This window comes from Pseudopipra pipra, chromosome 12, assembly GCF_036250125.1.
Source record: "Pseudopipra pipra isolate bDixPip1 chromosome 12, bDixPip1.hap1, whole genome shotgun sequence".
Taxonomy (NCBI): Eukaryota; Metazoa; Chordata; class Aves; order Passeriformes; family Pipridae; genus Pseudopipra; species Pseudopipra pipra.
The window spans coordinates 2,577,501-2,599,152 of NC_087560.1; the positions used below are offsets into that span (position 1 = coordinate 2,577,501).

Below are 21,652 nucleotides of genomic sequence, written 5' to 3' on the forward strand. Positions count from 1 at the left end.
CAGTAATAAGCACAGAAGCAAATATGGCCTAAGTTCATAAACTATTCATGCGTTTTTCACTATTTCATACAGAACTACATAGTGATAATGACCGAGAGGAAAATACACTCCTGAAATACACTCCATAATTTAATCATTCCTCAATTTCATAGATGAGAACTACTCGACAATACTCAAGTTAATCTTAACTTCTCTGTTTCCCTTTTCCGTCAGAGGCCTCCTTGGAAGTCCCAGCTTAAATCCATTCTCTGAGTGCAAAACATGCTACTGACATTCACTGTGGGCACAATTTTATTGGCAAATTAAAGCTTCAAGCCTCCTGGCAATTTATAATCCTCACTGCTCTCTCTAATTCCCCTAAAATAAAAGCACAATTTAGAGCTTGTCTTTCCTTTCTCGTGGTGGCAGGAAGGAAATACTGTCAGACTGTTTCTGCACTGCCCCTACAAAAATCACACCAAAGAGGAGGTGGTGGGGGTGGTATTATGATGATTATTTATTCTTTGAATGAAATGGATTTTAAATTTACCTATTTGCATCAGTGTTTCTTCCATGCTGTTGGTGGCTGTGACCATTGCAACTGAAGCCCCCAGGGGGTCACTGTCAGGGAACTGGACAGGTTCGGGGACAATGCGCCGATCATTTAACCCAAGAGGTCCAGCCAGTAACTCAAACTCTTCTTCTCCTGTCAGCTTTTCATCTTCGTCTACATCTAACATATCCCAGTCTTCTAGAGTTGGGGAAATAGAATTAGACTTGGTTACAAAAGCTAGAATATTAAATAATTCCAATTAATTAAAAAAACAGTGCAAGGTACAAAACATGTATTGTCATTTGCAACACAGTAAGTCTTAAAAACTCATCTTCTGATGTTGACATAGACACAACAGAGTAAATGAGAAAAACAAAACCCAGCTCTTGCCCCTCTCTATTCAACTTGATCTTTATATATACTGCCCAAAGGTTTCATGGAAGACTCTCTAAAGTATCAAACTAGCTGTTGTTTGAAAACACAGAAACTGGAGGTCTCCACATGTAGCACAAGACAACTCCAAAACCTGGAATACAGCAAAAAGCACAGACATACAGCTGTGCTTTAAATCATGGTAACAAGTGCATATGCCAAAGGACTGAAGAATAAATACAGATATTAAAAATTCCTGGTCTTTATATTTATCAAAAAAGTAGGCATGAGTCCACAGGTTATAATCAGACACTCAGGTTTTTGCTTTTCCTTCCCAGGGTGAAAAGAAAAAAAAAAAGAAAAAAAGGGAAAAAAATAAAAAAGAAGCATTATAATTGCAACTCATTAAATTCCATCCACTTCCCAACCATTTACAAAAGAAGTTAACTTATATTTTCTGGTCTCCCCTGCTCTGTCTCACTCCACACAGTAGAATCCAAACACCTTTAATCTATTGGCAGATGGACTTGCCCAAATACACAAATGTGGTAAATCACACAATTGCCATCATGCAGCTACAGAAAGGACCAGAACCAAAGAACCATCTGGGAAAGCTTTTCTACAGACACTAGAAATAATCTGTTTAAAGTGAAAGCCTCTCCCAGGACAAAGGCAGAAAAATTAAGAACAAGCCTAGTGGCAGACCTTTGGACACTAACTTACACTAATTTCTCCCACAAAGACAGCTGAAGGAAAGTATTTGAACATAAGGTTTTGCATGTGCAGTTCTAGACATAACACCTTCCCACAACACCTTATCACCCCAAGTCAGGTATTTGCCATTTCAGCTGCTTAGATGAAAGATGGGGGGGAGGAGGGGAGAAAAAAATCACTGGTTTTTTTTCCGATTTGAACTAAAAAAACCCTCCCAAAACTAAAATACTACATCTAATTGGGAGATCTAAAAATATACCTTTGTGTACAGTTTCAGGTTCATTTGCATGGAAGTACTTTAATGAAAAAATAAATCACTGTGCAACTTAAAAACTTACCTTCATAGACACTGTCTTGTTTACCTATCAAATCAGGAGCCTGGCCTTTGTACCTGTAGGAAAAAATAACAAAGAAAATTACTGAATGGCTCTAATACTTTGCAAATATGCATAACAATTTTAAACTTGGTTCCCTATTAAACCTAACCTTACTGTTACATCTACATATATTTATGAATGATTCTGGAAATGGCTAGTAAGAGAGAAATAGATAAGAGAGCCTAAAAGTATATGTGGGTGGAGGAGGGAAGAATTTTGCAGTACTAATGTGAGAAAAGCCCACAAAAAATACTGGAATTGTCAGACAAAATTGATAACAAGTTTCCAAAAGTCAATAAGAAGTAGGCAAAATCCCAAGAAATTATTCCCTGGTTTTCACTTAAAACCCAGAAATATCTAGTTCACCTTCTTTTCTAAACACGCGTTTGCCGAACACAGCGCGAGATTCTAAGGCTCAGGAAATCCTGCTGGGAATTCCACTGCCCTCCATCTCTGTACCTTTCGGAAGTGGACGTTTTGGATTTGCTCTTCAGGGCCAAGTACTTCTCCCTGCAGATGCCACACAACAGGTAGTAGGGATTGCCACTGCCACACTCGCCCCCGAACCAGCCGTCCACGTAGGAGCCGTTGCTGCGATAGCCCTGCCGGTTGGCGCTGCGCCCGCAGCCAGGGTGGTTCCTCTTCATGTGCTGGTTGAAGCTCACCACGCTGGACTCACACAGCTCACAAACCACCACTTCTTCTCTGTCTTCAGACTCACAAACGTGCTGCACAGGAAGATTTGCACACGTTATTTGCACGGAATAAATACCTTTGTGTTAGATGTAAACCATGCCGGTGATCTTAGGTGGGTGTTCCAGCACGTTTCTGTGACACACAGAGTGATATTTATATGCTCAACTTGCACAAAGCAAAGCAGCATCACAGAATGGCTGATACTGGATGGGACCTCTGGAGAACACAGAATCATAGAATCAGCTGGGTTGGAAGGGACCTCCGAGATCATCAAGTCCAACCCCGCCGTGGTTCCCAGCCCATGGCACTGATGCCACATCCAATCTCTTCTTAAAAACCTCCAGGGATGGAGAATCCACCACTTCCCTGGGCAGCCCATTCCAATGACTGATTACCCTTTCTGTAGAGAATTTCTTCCTAATATCCAACCTCCCCTGGCACAGCTTAAGATCATGCCCTCTTGTCTTGCTGATCATTGGGAGAAGAGCCCACCCCCACCTGGCTCCCCCCTCCTGTCAGGGAGTTGTAGAGAGATCATCTCATCCAACTCCCCCTGCTCAAGCAGGGCCACCTACAGCCCAGGACCTTGTCCAGGTGGCTTTTCCATATCTCCAGGGATGGAGACACCACAACCCATCTAGGAAACCTGGGCCAGTTCTTGGACATTCTCACAGTGAGGAAGTGTTTCCTTATTCTCAGAGGGAACTTCCTGTGCTTCAGTTTGTGCCACTGGCTCTGCTTCTGTCACTGAAAAGAGCCTGGCTTTACACACTCCCTGCAGGTATTTAGACACATTAGTAAGATGACTCCCCTGAGTCATCTCTGCCCCAGGCTGAACAGTCCCAGCTCTCTCAGCCTTTCCTCACAGGGGAGGTACTCCAGTCCCTAAATCTTCCTATCTACCTTTCATTGGACATAATGAAAAGAAGACCATCTCACAACAGGAAAAACATTTGGAAGTAAAGTTTCAGAGGAGACAATTTCCTATTCGATTTCAGATTGACTCAAAATTCTTGTCACATATAACTTTTCACATACAACCCTGTTCACACTCAACACTGTCTTTATGTGGTTCTCCTCAGAACTTGTCTGAAACTAAATCTAATAGAGAAAAGGAACCCTTTGTTGTTTCAGACAATCAGATTTTAAGTTTACTGAGCAACAACAACCAGTATTTGTGTCAGCAAATTTCAAAGTTTTACCTCAATATGAAGTTCATTTTCCTATAACTACATTTCTGTCCTAAGACAGTAATTTCATTGAGGTGTCTCAGTGAAACAAGTGCTCTGAAAAATTTAATATGCACACTGAAACTTGCTTCCATATTGAAGTCAGGTAACATCATAATTAGGAGACGAAAGCTTAGTCTTATGGGTTGATTGTCTAATTTGACACAGATAATCCAAAGATTACCAAACTGCTGCTATCACGTTTTGCTTCCACCTCAAGAGTTTTTACTGCTCTACACAGCAATTCAGTGAGGACTATCACCACATCCTCCCCAGAGAATAAAATACATGACACGATTAAATTAAGAAAAACTGATTTAAGTGTGAATGATGTTGCTACAGTTCAGATGCTATTAGCAGTAGCAGCAGAAGAGGCATTTAGAATTGTGTTATCTCACACAGCTAAGCCATCTGGAAACACCTACTTGATTTCTAATTGATATCATCAGAACAACTATACATACATCACAATGTATGCTAGTCGTGTTCTCATTTTTAAGGGGAGAGAGAAGAAAAACTACACAGGTGGAGCGAGCGAGAAACACAAGAAAACACTAGTCTTAATCTAGAAATGAAGCTACAGAATACAAAAAGATTTTAAGCACTGCTGGCATTTAGACATATCTTCAAACAGGATATAAGCTTTCACATGTTACTTCAAATCCACAAATACGAGCATGCAAAAAGCAGTAAGTTAAAGCAGCCCCCGCTGCAGTCACACACACCCAGGTAGGCCAGTCCAGTACCTCTGGGATCCACATTCCCAGAATATCATTATCACTAGCCAGGTCCTGCCCAAACATGGCTTCCATCGCTTCATCATCAAGGTCAATCTCCAGCTCCTCATCCAAGTTGAAGTCATAAAGTGCCCCTGGATCCTGCTGCAGGGATATCCCTTCCCGGCGGCTCTGGTTCCTGTGGGCCTGCACGGAGCGGTACAGTCCCGCTCAAGGGAGAAAAAGAGGGAGAAATAGGAAAGCAGAACTTTTATTTTACATATAAGAGAGACAGCTGTACTTTCAACTCTCTTTTTTAACTCTTCTGCTAACCATAATCTACTTATTACCATATGAAACACTTAAATATACACTGATACACACGTGAGAAGGAGTTTTCTAGACTCCATGCTAAGTGCCAATCCCCCTTCTGTTCCCTCCCTGGTTCAGCCAAGCCCTGGTGTGTCTCTGAGGGCACTTACCAGCCCGTGCCAGCAGAGTCCGGGCAGCCAGGTCAAATTTGTGCCTCCGTGTCACAGCTGAGCGACTTCTGGAGGGAGGGCCACTGGCAGAAGCTGCATTATCCATGTGATCCATATTATCAGGGCTACAAGAATTTGGAATTTACAGGTAAGTCAAACCAAGTTTTAAACAACCACATACCATAAGTAAGGAAAAATACCAAAGCCATATTTAGGAGCATTTTTTCCTTTCTTTCATGGAAGGAAAAAAAGAGGAATTTTGAGTTCAAGAATTTTCAGTCCCACTGAGCATGTATTTACTGTGGGTTTGACTGTGACATTTACCTCAAACAAATCAGGTGCAGCAATGTCAATACCTATTCTGATGCTTTCCATAGTGCCTGAGCACTGCAGAAATTTTGGGAGAGCACTCATCTCTATGTTAACTACAGCCTGAACTAGGTTTCTTCTCATTTTTGAAACAACATCTCTGTTGTTGCTCGCTGAGTCCATCCCCCTTTTGCCCCACATCTTTTGCAAAACACAAATTTAAGTTACTTAGTAACACCTGTTGCTTCTTTTATTTCTCCCAACTGAAATCTGTGAGTTCTCCATGAACTGACAGTTGATCTGGGACAAAGTAACAGAGGAAACCTAAAAACACTTATCTCGGTAGGACTGAGGAATGTGAACAAGTGTTCTCAAAATGTATCTTGTAACAGTCATCCTCTCTATTAACAGAAATGCTGGTATGGTTCCTGAAAGGGGTCACTTAAAAATGTAACCACTACTTCCAGGACTTCAAGAAACCCAACAAAACAGCAACGAGAAAGAACCCACCAAACCCCCCCAAAAGAACCACCTTCTTCTTTAAGAGATAGTTTATCTCTAAGGTTGTGAAGGTGACTGAGAAAGTAAACTTCAATTCAGCTTCATCTGCTCTGGACAAACCAAGAATTAATTTAAAAAGAAATATGTATAAAAATTCCAGTTCATGTATAAACTGCAGGGAAAGAAGTACACCAATGAAATTTTGCTTTCTTACTCCGTCTTTTAGTTAAAATGCAATTATAAGCCCTCATTTTTTTCATTCTTCCTTTCTCTCTTTTTTTTTTTTGAAGGAAACATGTTTAGTTACATTCTTGCTCAGTTCTGCACACACACAGTACTGGAAAACAAATTCACCATGTACACCTAATTTAATTGCCCCTTTGCTCCTACTTGTGCTGTAACAAAATTCCAAAGCAGCACCACAGTAACACTCTGTCAGCAGCACTGAACTTGGGAGATGTCCAGTTTCAGGAACATCACAAGCAACGACAGAAAAATGACATGTTACCTCTCACTAAAGCCTTCCTCCATTTCAGTGGCATCAGCAGAAGGGATATCACCTGGAGACTGCAAATAACAATGGTCACCAGACTTCCCCCCACTGCCAGAGACAATTGTCCCGTGCCGTGACTCCGCAGTCCCCTCGGACTGGGGCTCCTCATCGTCTTCATTGCCAGGGTGCTCTATCATCCACATGGCCAGGACTGTGATATTCTGGGCATCTGCTTCTCCTCTGGCACCTGAAAGCAGGGGAACCACACTTCAGACCTGTATTTTATCACTGATGGTTATTAAAAAAAAAAAAAAAAATAATTTTTTCCCCATAAATGGTTATAGAACTTAAAAATTAAGTATTCTATTGGAAAAAAGTGTTCCATGTGTTTTCAGTTTTTCGGTTTGAACTGCTACTATAGTTCTAGATTACCTGTAGCTTCCATAGCTTTGGCAATTTGCCTGAGGGAGAACCCCATTTCCAGCAATGGCACAGCGATGGCAGGAGGAGGAGGGGAGGTGGAGAGTCGGCTGCTTGGATCAGACAAAGCTTAAAAGAGAGAAAATGTTACATGTAAAGTGCATAAATCTTTCTTTAGTGGTACTTTACTAGACCTTACTTTGACACATCAGCTTCACATAAGGGAATAACTGCTCTCAACTTTTCTCTTTATTATTTTTCCACAAACTAAGATACTTTCTGTAATGTTACTGACAACAGATTATCTGTGCCTCTGCTCAAGCAGGGTACTGATGATAGTCAAAGAACTATTTCTTTTTAAGACATTTCTATTATTTTCATTTAAAACTGTATCAGATTATCTATTTGGTCTGTATTTAGCTAACCTAGATAAGTTATCCTCGTCCAAATCATCAGGATTCCCAAATGTGATGAGATCACACCAATACCCATTCCTCACAAGGGGCAGAAAGAGACCTCAACTAAGCTGGTAATGCACCTGAAAAATCTCTTTGCAGATGGTGGCTACATTTCTGTGCAGACAGTCTTTGGAGAGGCTCTAGAAAGGTCAGTTCCTTCCCCAAAACCACAGTTAATCATTATCATTTGCCATAACAGTGAAGTCTGATGAGTGAAGGCCACAAAGAACTAACAGACGCTGTTGTAAAGGCTGTATCGTGACTAGAAGCAAGTCATCTCATAATTAAAAAAAGAAAAAAAAGGGGACATGAAATGGAGTAGAGCAGTTGTTATGCAACAAATGAAACTGCTAAAAAACCCAACTAATAGCTTGGATGTAAGAGCAGGAATAACGAGTTTCTCATTCGAGAGTTTTAAAGCACAGACTTTGTTTCTCAGCATAAATATGAAATCTGGAGAACATACTTCACCTTGGACTCTTTTGCTCATTTAATATAGAACACATACATATGTATTTTCTTTTTAGTGTTGTTATCTCCTCTGCACCACAACACTCATTGGTGATCTTCAGAAGCTCAAGACTCTCACTCAACAATTTGCTCAGTCTCCATTTATTCCACGTTTCTGTTTCTGCTTTGAAGCCTCCCATTCCCTTCACAAGATTCAGACAGGAGCACGAGGACCCCATGAAGGTTGGACAGCCCTTTCTATGTCATTAATTATAATTAATTGCAATGAGCTATACTGGTGCATGTATCATAAAATACACCAATTCTTGTTTTCTACATAGTATGTGATCTAACAAAAGTTAGAAAATTAGTGCATGTAACAGTGGCACACAACCAAGGAAGCAAGCCCAAATCACTGACATTTTGAAGCAATTACCAACAATACTGCATTCTGGTTTTATACATGCAGTTTGTAATCCAATCCACAGCTCTCAAAAACTCCTTTCATTTGCTTGATAAAGTCTACAGCTAGACAATCTACATTTTTTCGTGCTAAGATAGTCACCAAAAGGTTTTCAACAATGCTTTGAATGTTAGGTTGCCTTAAAAAGAAACTGGGTTGGTTTTCAATCTTTGCAATCCTGTCACTGAGCTCCTGGGAATTTACTGCCTTGCCCACACCTCCATCTACACTGAGTTTACCTGTACGATTGGCAGGCCTGGCAGACTGGGAATCAGGGGAAGTCAGACTTTGTCTCCTTCCAACCTCATCTGAAGGAGATGTTGGTAAAGAAGATATTGGAGGAGTCTGAGCACGTCGTGCTGGAAGCACAGTTGTAGTCGGGTAACTGGAGAACATTTGCCTTGAAAATAAAACAATACACATTTATGTCAAAAAGAGCTATGCTGGAAAAGGTCTGACACAAGAAATGCATCAAGTTGGAGTGCACTTGGCAAATCCTACCTCACAGCAATTGTTTTGTAAGGGTAAAGCACAACACATACGTGGAGACAAGCCCAAAACCCCTGTCAGAACAGTTCATTCCTACCAATTTACCTGCAACAATAAATTCTAAGTATGCACCTAAAAATCCCCTCCCAGACCAAGGGCTGTCCTAGGAGATAAAAGATAAGTAAACATTTTTCTCATTTCCCCAGTTTGTTCAGAACTCAGGCAGAGTAATAGATCAGGTGAATATTTTATTTTCCCTGTCCTGGTACAAAGACATCGTTCTGGCTTTTATCAAATTACATCTGCAAAACCTCTAAGAATTCATAAACTTAGAACAGGACTCTATGCAATGTAAAGCAGACTTTGTTCTACATCACAAATAGCCTCTGCAGATTAACCAGGTTTATCTTCCATTTCAGTAAGTGAGGTAAGATGAAACAATGCCTTAGCTTACAGGATGTTACCTACCAACTAAAATCTACTCTGGTTTGAGAATCAACAAACATTTGTTAACAATACAGAATTTCAGAGATCTATGATTTAAACTGTACCAAATAAACATGAGAACTGAAGGACAACTTAAGGAAGGTATTTTCTCCTTCTTGAAGAACTCAGATCCTACATATACATACAGTGCAGAGTAAAAACTTAACAGCTTTTTATTTCTAGTAACACAAAGCCTGCAAAGCAAAGTAACTGATTAAACTCTGCAGAGGCAGTTCTTCACAGTAAATACAAACATTAGCATTTTCAAAGGCTTATCTAAAGACACATATTGTATATAAACCACACAATTGGTTCCCTACACCCACAAAATCCTACATGCTGATAGGGTATTTTACCTAAGAAGACTGAGAGGCATAACCCCAGGTGATTCTGAAGCTGGAACTGTTTCTGTATCAGTCACTGGAGTAGTAGCAGTGGTTGTATCCTCCAGGGAGCTGCTCATGAAAGATGTTGTGCTGGAAGCAGAAGGGCTGGTTGTAACTGGAGTCTGGGCTTGCTGAGACTGATCACCTTCTTCTACTTGTTGCTCCACTTCTGCAACAGAAAAAAGGATGTTACAGCAACATTAATATAATGGTGTAGAGCAAAACAGTAGTCAGGGCTAGACTTCCAACTTTCAAAAATAACTCTGATTATTCAAAATTCTCCCCAGAGAAGGGGGTGTGCAGAAATGCACCCCATACAAGTACTTCTGCTGCCAGTAACTCATGGACTGACAGAAAAATCAGCCATTGAGAGCTCTTGCTGTTTTGACACCAACACAAGGTAAATAGCAAACAAGACATTTACTTCCACCAGATCTTATGATATTTAGATTCATGGTTGTAACAGCCAGGATTATTCTCAAAATAGGCAAAAGGGAAGAGGTCTTAGGCATGGAAACAGAGCTGATTAACTATAAAGCTATCTTTATCTCAGCTGTCTGAGTAACATTTTTAACAGGGTTTTTTTGTTGGTTTAGAAGGAGTGCAAATCCTTCTGACAAGTATATACAGAACTGCTCATTTTTAAAAAGTATTAAAGACAAATTAGAAACTCCTATATTTCTGATTGACTGATATACATTCACTGTTTATTTTAATAAGGAATTTGAGAAAAGGCAAAAAAGTCAGTATTATGTTTATGAAACAGTAAAATTGCTTTGCAAAATTTCTCTGTCCAATTAAGACTCCTCCAAAGCATAACCACTACAAAATTACAAGACTATGTTATTTGTATTATCATTGTTACTAATAATTATAAATTAAAAGAAAATAAATCAGTGTAGCCCTATAATTCCATGATTTTGGAAATGTACCTGGTTTAAGTCTGCCACCAAACTGGTCCTCCAGCAGCCCATGAACCACTAACTTGTAGATCATGGCTTGTGCCCGTTCCAGGTCTGCCAGTCCCAGGGCTCTCTTGATGGGCGACCGCATGACTGCCCGTTTGACCATGTGCCTCATGAGGAACTGCAGGGCAGCCCTCATCTCCACATCTTCATGGACCACTGGGGAACTGGCACAGTCCGAGTTGTGCCCGTTTTCTGCCAGCACTTTTGGTATCAGCAGCAGCTCAGCGTACTTACTGCAGCTCAGGAGAACACTGAGGGACTTCATGGCCCCCAGGTAAAGGTAGGACAGCTGCACAGCCCTGATTTCTGACTGCACTATGTCGTGACTTCTTGGACTGTGTTCGTGATTCTTTTTTCTTCCTTCCCCAGGTTGGTGCTGGGATTCCATACCTAGTGTGGAAGGTTCTAAAGAAAAGGAAACAATTTCATTTTCTGACTTAGAGCTCGTAGCACCATGTCCTTTGCTCTCATCAGCGCCTGGTCCTAAGCGTGAGTCTGATCCAGCATCACCCTCCGCCTTCTGGTCTGCTTCCCCTTTATCTTCAGATTCATGTCTGTGTTTTTTCTCGTGTCTCTTGGTGCTTTGCTTGCCCATGTCTTCATGAATGCCAGTCAGATAGGTAAGGTCCAGCAACACAGTAGCTGTCAGCCCACGGAATCTTGCAACATCAAAAGGCAGTGGTTCACAGGGCTCCAGATTATACAGGGGGGTATCACTAGGCGACCAAAAAGTTGGGAAGCTTTAATAAAGATCAGAATGACACAGGAAAAAGCAAGTGAGGGAGAGACAGGAGGAAAGTACAGGAAATAATGTAGGCAAAGTAAGATGTAAAATATATCTGATAAAATAAACCGATTCTAAAAATCAAATGCAAACAGGGGAAAATGAGGTTATGACCAGAAAACAGGGAGATATGGTTTCAAAGCAGAGGCAACAAAGCATACACAAGTTTTCAACAAGCATTGAAACCCAGAAGTCCCACAGAAGCTCTCAATTCTGTGCTGACACAGGCTTTGGCTAGATTATTTAGAGGTATGTATCAGGCTTCTACTAAGAAAAACTACCTTAAGCCAAATTTTATCATCATACCTGAGCTGAATCTGTGCATAGATACAAAAGCTTATAAAGGAAAAAATTTTCACATGAAGGAAAAGCTTCGATGGACCTCATGTTCCTGTTCAAGTGTTCATCACCACACTACTGACAGCTTATGATAATTCTGTCTCTGGTGTGTCAGGACAGATTACCTGGTGAGGGCAGTGATTTTAAAAACACAGATCAGAAAACCCAACAGACACAGAGGTCTATCTGTCATCTACATTCACTGGTATCTTCTGGTGATATTTAGGACTGTTACACTTGATTAATTTTCACTTGAAGCAGGACAAAAATTCACCAGTCCATATTTCCATACATCTTGTATTTTCCACATATCCAGCAGATAAATGACTTTTAAATCTTCCTTTTATTATCCCAAAATGTTTTCCCATCTCACAATATAAACTTCTAGCTAAAAATGAAAGCAAGCTTTAGCCTGGTTTTAATGAAGAAGGTACACTCTGAACTTAACTCAATACCTTACATCAAGTTCAAGTGCTGTACCACTTCACTCAAATAATGGTTCAAGTTATTTTAAGGGCACACTTACTTTAAAGCTATACTGTCACATGGGCGTATTTGAAAGAATTTATATCTGGAACTAAATCAATTGCACTTCAGTATATTTAGTTAAAGTGACAACAGCCTTTGCAAAGACAAAACAGACACAAAGCTGCAACGGCTCTAGGAGGCAAAGTGACCCGAGCTATTTCAAAATGTAATTTTTTTTTTTTTACCGGCAGTAAAAAAAAAAAAAAAAATAATTAGTGCTCAATTTCTCCACAAGGTCATGGTTCAGCTACAGACAAAAGTAGTTTAAGAAATTAAATGAATCAAATCTTTCCACACAAAAACACTGGCAAGTCCTGTGAGAGCACCAGAGAGCCCAGAGAAGCCACTGGCTTCGTTTTGGAGTTTCCTTCCAGGTGCCTTCCCTTTGAAGGGGAAAAGGGGGTATCTCCCTCCAGCCTCCTCCCTGGTCCTCACCATCCTCAGCAGAACAGCAGCTCCAGACTGCTCACACCTAACACAGGGGCACTCCCTGGGCTCTCTAAGGCAGGTCAGACCCTGAATGAACCCCACTTCGAGGCAGCACTAACTTCAATTCCACTGAAGTCTAAACTTACAATAATTGCTCAGCATGACTCTAACACAAGAGGAATTGTTACTTCTGAAGATTTCCAAGCACCACTAGGCTGAGAAGCACAGGAAATGCACATACCTGATGGTGATCTCTGCTTCATCCCACTGCACCTTGGCAGAGGTGCTGCCTTCCTTGACCACCCCGAGCAGGGTGGCGTGCCGGCCGGTTTGCTTGTGCACGCAGCGCCCTCCGACCCTGAGCCCGGCGTCCACCCCTCCGATGACGGCCAGCACGGGCCACACCTCCGCACACAGCATCTTCAGCTGCAGCTCCGACAGCTCGGCCAGCCCGTGCCGCCCGTGCTTGCCTTTCTCCTCCTCCTTGTTCTCCTTCTCCTCTCTCACCTCGCTCTCCTCCCGGCTTTGAACCGAGCGGCTTTTCTTGAGCTTTTGCCCTGCTTCTTTAAGGCAGGTTTTGATTTTGTTCAGCCTTTCCATCATCTTTTTGTTGATGCAGTGTGTCCAGCGGTCTGTGCGGTGCAGGATACGGATCAGCTGGATGGTGGCCTCTGCCAGCACTGCAGCCACGGGACTGCAGATGGGGTCCCCAGGCAGCAGGTCTCTGGGTGTCCCTCGCATCTGCATGTCGCAGATCTTCACCTACGCGTTGGAAGGAACGGTGTCAAAGCTGTCTTCTCAACATACCTGAATAAGCTCTTTTTATAAATACAGGAGTCTTCTGAATAGAAATAATTACTAGCATTGCCTCTTTTTGCTTTCCTAATCCACCTGAACGCTGATCAAAACCTCCAGCCCTTCAAACCCAAGGATGCTGAAATTACAACAGTTGATGGTTTCTCACAAAAGACTATCTAGAAATCCTGGTAGTACATTCTGCCTGGTTTCTGGGGAACTGAATTTTTCATGTAGAACATTAAGTCTGTAAATGAATTCTAAATAATAAAATACATTTTGAATTTACAGTAGATTACAATAGTTAAAACACTGTATTATCAACACGGTTTTGGTCAGAAATCCAAAACAGCACCACACAAGCTGCTCTGATGAATACTGACTTATCCCAGCCAAAATCAGCACATGCACACAGATGAACATTTAAGTTACCTTCTCTCCTGGATTACTGCTGTAGAACATAACACAAGGGTATAACTCAGCTGCATCCACATCTTCAAAAGCTAGTTTGGGCTCCTAGTGAAAAAACCAAAACAAAAACCCCTCCAACTCAGAACACCTTAACGAGCAAAAATATGAAACATGAAAAAGTTGTGTCTGTATTATAAAGGTTTTAAGTACGGAAACTCTCATGAGTTTTAACCACCATGTCTATCCATGCCATATTACTGATGCAATTAAAAAAAACAATTGATGTTAAATACCTCTCCATTTTTCCCAAAGGAAATGGTTCTTGCTTCCATATCCAACACACACGTGATGAAATCTCCTTGGGTGAAGCTGGACAGGGTCAAAGTCTGCTCTCCATTGTGGTAGAGGTTGCCACTGTAGGCTCTGTAGAGCCACATATCCGAGGTGGTGCGATGGTTGAAATCATGGACCGGCCAGCGGGAAACCCCCACACATGTGCCCTCATTGCCTCGGTTCTCCTTCACAATGTAGAACTGGCAGGCAAAACAAACAGGGAAAAAATGCAAGAATATGCACTTGAACACACCGAAGCAACGAAAATTTTCCTTGCTCATCGGTATGTATACTTCTGTTTCTCTCAGAAGCTTTTAATAATAAAAAAATTACAAGTTTATAAGGTGAAATCATGCTCCAGCTCTAAAATGACATCTTGGGTATAAGGTCAGTCACTGACAAGTCATTTAAGCTTAATGCACTAGTAATGAAGAAAACCATATGTAAATACACAAAGAAGTTGGGGGGCGTTTCTGGACTCAAAACACAGACACACAAGTTGGGCTATAAGTGCTAAAATAATATTACAGAAAGAAATAAGTTTTTCATCTCATGTTCACAGATTCAAGTGGGGAAAAAAAGTACAAGTGTTATGCTCAAATGTGGTACTAACAAGGAGCACAACTGTGGATGTATCTGTATTCCTAAAAAATTAAAATCACTCCAGATGGTGTATTAAAACACTGTTCTTGCCAGTCAGGCTGATGTGTCTTTTTGCAAGAAAACAATGTTTTGTGAAGTGTTTTTCTACAGAAAAAAAAAGTTCAAAATATACATATTTCAGCAGGTAACTTTTGCAAAACCAGGCACATTCGTGCTGACTGTGCATCTTAGGGACAAGTACCATCACCCTCTACAAACACACAACACACACTGACACTCTCCAGCCTGTGTACTGAAATACCCAAACAGCAGCACTCGAAAGCAGCCACAAACTCTTCCCTTTGGACTGAAAAATCATAAAATCATAGAATGGTTTAGACTGGAGAAGATCCTTAAGATCAGAGTCCAACCATAAACATAACACTGCCATTTACTCAAGGGTGTTGTCATAAGGGAAAAAACACCTGCTGTTAACAAATCATAGCATATTTCCAAATCCAAGTGAGAGAAGTTAAGAAATGCACTTTTGTGCAACCCACCTTCCACTGGTAACACCCAGAAGTGACTCCAGTGGATGCTAAACCATATCCTTTGCCTCCACTTCCATGAGTCAGGATCTGCCCATTCTCCACTATGCAGCACTGAGCTTTCTCAGGATCAAAGGACACCTCCTGTATGGGAAGATTCTCATCCTCATCTTCAGACTCTCCTTGCTTCTACCAGGAACAGGACAAAACACTTGTGGTCAATGTGATTCGGGAGCATTCAGTCACGAGACAAAGTACAAGCATCATTACCTGCAGCTTCATTTCCTGCTCTTTCTCCTTGATTTGGATGGCATGTTTGGCCTGAGCTATTGGAGTCTCCCACATGCAGTCAGACAGAAGTGAGAACAATCTCTCAACAACCTGGTGTATTGGAATAGAACTCAGATCATTTTAACTCCCAGATGAGGACAAGGAGCATTATATTGTTTCACTTTACTTCACAGGTACAAACGTCAAAATATTTAGTGCTCTTGGATTAACAAAAATCTACACTGAGCCTCACTAGACTGGATTTTGAACAAACTTAGGAAACGTTCATAAGTTTAATGAGACTTTTAGAAGAAAGAGGTGTAAAGGTTTATAACAAAATATAAAGACCTGAGCCATCTGATCATCTTCAACGCCAGATTCACACGCAGGTAACACAGCTTCCAGCACGTGCAGCGCCAGCAGTCTGGTCCTCAGGTTGCCAACCAAGGGAACTCCTGAAGATGGAACAACAGGTCAATAATCTGGAAGAGTCCTCTGCATCAGGCCTGCACTTGGCTACACCCCACCAGTGCCCCAAAGTGTAACTCCTGTGTACATCTACTCCAGTTAGTTCTGGTTGTTCACTGTGTACCATGTTCTAACAGGGCTCCATTGTTGGAACTGCCCCAGTAATGCAAGTACCCACTGAGCAGGTTTGGACCAGGTCATACCTGAGCAACACTTCTGAGAAGCAATGTTCAGGAGTACTTCTGTCCACTTTGGAGATGCCATTTTGGACTGAATTGCTTTTGAAGACACAACTCTACGCAGGAAAACAAGGAAGTCTCCCAGGTGCAGTTCTGCTGCGTGTTGCTTTCGCAGGGCAGCTAGGAAGGGAAATGAAAAATTTTCATTACATCTTAATATTACAACTCGACTGGCAGCCCTGTTACTGTTCTGTAGGTAAAAATGCAATGCTCAGTTATTCCATGGTGGCTGGCTGTGAACCTTGGCAGGCTGACAGGTGCCCACCAAGCTGTGCTCTCACTTCTGCTCCTCAGCAAGACAGTGACAGAAAATAAGACTAAAAGTTCAGGCCTCAAGGCAAAGGAGCAAGACAGCCTTTTTTTTACCCTCATGCGCAAATTAGACTCACTTTGGGGAAGAATAATTTAATTTATTGCCAATGAAAAGTAGAGGAGGACAAAATTAAAACATCTTCCATGCAACCACCCCTTCTCATAAGGCTGAACATCACTCCCAGCTCTCCTGCCTCCCCACCCAGTAGGGCAGTCAGGCAGAGTGGTTTTGATGCAAAACACTGAACTTCTTCCCACACTGATGGGTATTCCAAGGAAGTTCTAACATGAAAATGTCTCTGGAAAGACCTCATATCCTATTTTGTGATTAATTATCTTATAAATAATGCAGTGGCTGATGAATTAACAAGTGAAGACCATTATAAGCACAAACAAAAACATATGTACACCTAAAACCAAGCTACAATTGATAATTCTTCAAACCCATAATTTCCACAGAAAATCAGAGTGTTCATCAAGGACTGCCAACAATGTGAAGATCTTAATATTTCAGAAAATCTTTTCCTGCAGATTTTTTCATATCACAGAGTAGTGTCACCCTCTTGCCATTCACTCAAACTGAAAAACTGCTTAAATACAACAATTTCCTGAATAAAGCGACACTTATTTGTAGTTTGAAATCCAGATAAATTCCTATGACCACATACATGAAAAACACTACCACCAAATCATTGTTCAAGGGAAACTATACTCTCTTCCTAATTCCAAACCAGATGGAGTAATTCTTATTCTCAGCCTGCTAGCATCCTTACATCACTTTATGCATCAATTCTTTATAAATCTGGGCAGAGCACTAAATTATTTGATGACTCGAATCTAATTTACAGAGTTAAAAATGACCCAACAAAAATCAAAACACAGTAGAGCTGATGAGGACTTGATGAGCATTCAGTGGCTTCTTCTATTATGCTTTCTGGTATTTTAGAACTGTAACAGAAATTATGCAAAATATTTACCTCTGAAGTCTCTCTTCTCATTATCCCCATTTGAATCTGCCTTTTTTGATTCCACTTCATCTTCCTCCCCTTCCCCTTCTCCAAAGGAAGCCATAAGCATCACACCAGCTTGAGATAACAAGTTCTTCAGCTGGCTGCATAATAAATCCAGCAAAGACTGGACCACCTTTGGGCTCAGTTTATCAGCATAGGTTCTGTACAGACACACAAAAAAGTAAAAAGAATAGTATTTGAGAGCTGATCCAAGGAACAATAATTGCAGCAGGTTACTTTTCCCCACCCTCCACCACAGGCTTGGATTATTACTTTTTTCAACCCTTTTAAAACACATTAAAACTAATATCTAATTAAACTAAAACTGTCTAAGCTTTGGAGTCAAAGGATACATTTGCAGTACTTCCTAGAGGAAAAAGAACGACTTCGTCAATTAATCATAATTCCACTGCAACTTCCAAGGATGAGGTGTTGTTTCCACAGTTTGGGGTATTTTTTTGGTTTAGGGTTACTGGAGTTTTTGATGTAAAGCATTTGGCAGGCAAATGCAATGTGTTGTTTGAACACTGACACAAAGATGCATGTACAGAATATCAAATAATAGTCTTGCCCAAATAGAAAATTCTTTCTCCACTGGTGTGTACTGAGTTAAACTAAATATTTAAGTATTGATAGGACTTTGCATTCTGTTCCATGGTCTAGCAGAGGCCACTGTTCCTCAGCAAATTACTTCATATTCTGAAAAGCAGCACAGTGCACTGCTCTGAAGAACTCCTACCACGTTATTGGTACTGCCTTTACACACCAACAGAAAGTCTTATCACATCAGCTGAGCAGATCTACACACAAAGCTGAACTAGCAAAATGGGGACTACTGAAATACAGTGTTCACAGACCACAGAGTTGTAACTATTCTGGTCCAAACACTCACTATTTAAATATACTTATAAGCCTTATGTGCATCTTTCCTATGAATAATGTGACAACTCTTTTTGTTCTGCCCTTCACTCACATACTCCAGAGCAACACTTATTGAGCTAAAGAAAGGTTATTTTTAAAGGGTGTTGAAGAGCTTAACAATTAAGTTTTCCAAAAGCAAGGGCCCATCTGACACTCACCCCGTGGTGATGGCGAGGATCTGCAGGAGCCTCGTGCTGGCTACTTTCAGAGCTGTGCTGAGCTGAGAGATGCCAGTTTTGGGCAGCAGCTGCAGAGGCTGTCCCAGCATGGTGTCTGTGCCACACAGCTGGGACAGCACGTTCAGCAGCCCAGTGGAAATGGCCAGGGACACGTCAACGGGCTGGTAGTGCACACTGAGAGCAAAGACCGTCACCAAGAGAAGGCGCTGCTGTGCTTCTGGGGTTAAAAGAGTTGTTTCTAATTAATTAGCTGCTTAGAGTAAGAACCCTCAGACAGAAGAACAGCAAATTATTTTTTAAATACAATTTAATGAATTAAATTATCAAGGAAAGAGCGAGTCTTTGTCAGATACTTTGAGGGAGTCTTTCTGATGTACCACTGCAGTCCCCTTTAACTCAGTGTAACTCTCTGTCAAGGCTGCCCCAGGAAGAATAGCATGCAGATCCAGTTTGTGATGTAAATGTTCTGAGGCTAAATCTCAAACCAGATACTTCTCTCTAGAGAAGGATAACTGGGTGAAATATTTCATTTTCTATGTGTACTTCACATGGATTCTCAAGAAATTTCTTTCAGTTCCATTTTAATTGTAAGTGAAACAGCAAAACAATTCAGGTAAGAATGTCCATTGGGTTCCACCAACAAATTCAAATTCCAGAGCTCTCTGCAGTGCTGAACCTATTGGTCAGTGCATGTACAAAGGCACAAAGAGGTGCAGAGTTCAGCTATCCCTGAAGCACATGGCAATATCTGGATATAGGACAGGACAAAGGGCTTTCCAAAGAGGCAAGGTGCCCTGACCCTCAGGTTTGGGTTTAAAGAAAGCTCACATCAACAAAGGAAGAGACTGGAGATTTCTCACCTCTTCCAAAAAATTGCTTTCTTATCCCTGAGAAACCTAAAAATCACTTTGAAGCCCCAAAGTCACAGGTGACCGTGGAAGATTGTGGTATGTGGAACAGAAAGGCTGAGAAGACTTAAAATAAGAAGGCCTAAGTAACACTTGAGGAAAATGAAGACAGAAGAAGGTTAAAAAGTTTCTCTCTCACGAAAAGAAGTCAGATAATTCAGTGAATCCTGGCCACTAATACCAAAGGCTGCTTTGGTAAATGCACAAGCTGTTGTACTGTATAGCAGAGGACATATTTTGCAAATTTGGTTTCACTTACCTATGTGATGCTTATTAGCTTGCAGGGCTCTTTCTAAAGTAGCAGATAACTGCTGGTAGATTTTGTGCACAGCCACCTGGATTTCAATTTGAATACTTCTCTTGGCTGCTCTGATACCATCCTGGGCCAAACAAATAAATATTATAAGGACCGATGCATTTTTATCACTCAGTTATTGAAACAGCAGAAACTCCTGAAGTACATACCTGGTAGTGATGCAACCTTACACTCTCTCCTTTGGCACCTGCATGTCCCACAGTGCCCAAACCAAAGCAGCCAGCAAGGAACTGGAGTCTAACAGAAGTAAGCAGTGAAGAAGACTGAAATCCTGGGACTTGACGGCTCCCCATCAGTGGTACACTGCCTTTTTCCTCCATCCCTGACAGAAGCACCAAAATCTGATGAAGGGCTTCCAGACGAAGCTAAAAAATAAAGGCAGGCAAAAGGCAATATTTAAAAGTAGCCAATATCCCTAGAAACTGAAATTGGATCATCTCCAACTCTAAGCAAGGATGAACAAGGCAGCTGCTTTCTCCTTGACACAATTCTTTTTAAAAGGGCAATACTTTCAGTTTTGTTTTAGAGTTTATTTACAAAAAGTTCCCAGTTCCAGTGAAGATACTTAACAGAAAAGAAAGAAAAATGTAATTAATAGTTGGAATTTGGACAATGTTTCAAGAAAAAAAAATCCCTAAAAGGAGTATAATGTCTAAAGAACAAGAAGAGTTGTTAAACTGAGATCTACCTCAGCCCTCAGCTGCTGCTGCTCCATTGCAATGATTGATGCCTGTGGGCTGGTGGACATACTCTCCTCTGGCTCTTTAAATCCTGGGGAGTTCCCCACGTCCCCACTCACAAAGCTGACAACGTTTTCAATCAAAGTATGAACTCCCAGGGATCTGGAGAGATCGAAGTCGGACTCCACGAACGAGTAGGAGGACGTGTACAACCAGTCCCTGCTGTGCTTCAGTCGGACCCAGGAGTCACTCAGAGATTCCACCTGGCTGTGAATTGCTCCTAAAGACACACACAGGGAAGTCTCTCAATCCCCACTCACCAGGTAACACATTCTGGCAGTAGGTAAAGACTGAACTGCTGCTACTCATACAGGTGGAAAATGAATATTCATGTTAATTATACCATGCATTAAAGCAACTTAGAGCAAAACACTTGATTTAAATTTACAGCAATTTCCCTAAAGAAAAGGCTGTATTTCTTTTCTATGTTAAGCAGTATTGCAACATGGTGCCAAGTGAGAAAACAAAAAGGCAGAAGCCACTCAAACTGCTCAGCTTAAAGCTAGAACACTGAATAAAATGCTCTGCAGCTAAATGACAAAATAGTAAAGAAAAGATTTGCTAAAACAGAAATTATGCACTTGGATATTTATTATATAGAGCAAGAGTAGTTTTGGTTTTAATCAAGCCACTGTATTTCATGGTTTGGAAAAAGCAATGTTATTTTGGATGAAATATTTACAGAAATCATGATTGCAGATGGAAGAGAAAGTATTTTAGACTAACAGAGAACATTTACTTTGACTCAAGAGAGATACATGTGTATTAAATACTATCTCCAGCAAGTATTAGATCTGTATATTTGTCAGCTGGCCATTTCACAAGTCTATTTTCCAGTGTTTCCTCTGTCCTTACACTGAAACTTTACCATCATCACCAACAAATGGCCTCCAGATGAGCACCAGCCATCAGTCTGCAGCACGGGTTGGACCTCATTTCCAAAAGAGTTCTGCTGAACCCACACCCTGGCACCAATGAGGGCCATGTCACTCAGGCCAT

At 41.2% G+C, this 21,652-nt stretch overlaps 1 protein-coding gene across 10 annotated transcripts in view; it reads right to left on the bottom strand.

Moving 5' to 3' along the window:
• The window catches only part of HERC1 (HECT and RLD domain containing E3 ubiquitin protein ligase family member 1), a 102,208-nt gene that overhangs the window by 25,604 nt on the left and 54,952 nt on the right, over positions 1-21,652 (bottom strand). For 8 of the 10 annotated variants that reach the window (XM_064668365.1, XM_064668368.1, XM_064668373.1 and 5 more), the window contains 22 exons: positions 20,602-20,873; positions 20,063-20,278; positions 19,857-19,977; positions 18,669-18,906; positions 17,557-17,750; positions 16,232-16,387; positions 15,909-16,015; positions 15,561-15,671; positions 15,303-15,479; positions 14,121-14,360; positions 13,849-13,932; positions 12,863-13,383; positions 10,506-11,281; positions 9,544-9,742; positions 8,452-8,612; positions 6,854-6,970; positions 6,437-6,668; positions 5,119-5,243; positions 4,646-4,866; positions 2,455-2,723; positions 1,957-2,009; positions 530-730 (listed from right to left, as the gene is read on the bottom strand). In XM_064668365.1, the coding sequence (XP_064524435.1) occupies positions 530-730; positions 1,957-2,009; positions 2,455-2,723; positions 4,646-4,866; positions 5,119-5,243; positions 6,437-6,668; positions 6,854-6,970; positions 8,452-8,612; positions 9,544-9,742; positions 10,506-11,281; positions 12,863-13,383; positions 13,849-13,932; positions 14,121-14,360; positions 15,303-15,479; positions 15,561-15,671; positions 15,909-16,015; positions 16,232-16,387; positions 17,557-17,750; positions 18,669-18,906; positions 19,857-19,977; positions 20,063-20,278; positions 20,602-20,873 (4,791 nt within the window). The remainder of the gene's footprint in view (positions 1-529; positions 731-1,956; positions 2,010-2,454; positions 2,724-4,645; positions 4,867-5,118; positions 5,244-6,436; positions 6,669-6,853; positions 6,971-8,451; positions 8,613-9,543; positions 9,743-10,505; positions 11,282-12,862; positions 13,384-13,848; positions 13,933-14,120; positions 14,361-15,302; positions 15,480-15,560; positions 15,672-15,908; positions 16,016-16,231; positions 16,388-17,556; positions 17,751-18,668; positions 18,907-19,856; positions 19,978-20,062; positions 20,279-20,601; positions 20,874-21,652) is intronic. The other 2 variants (XM_064668367.1, XM_064668366.1) reach the window with 2 other exon arrangements.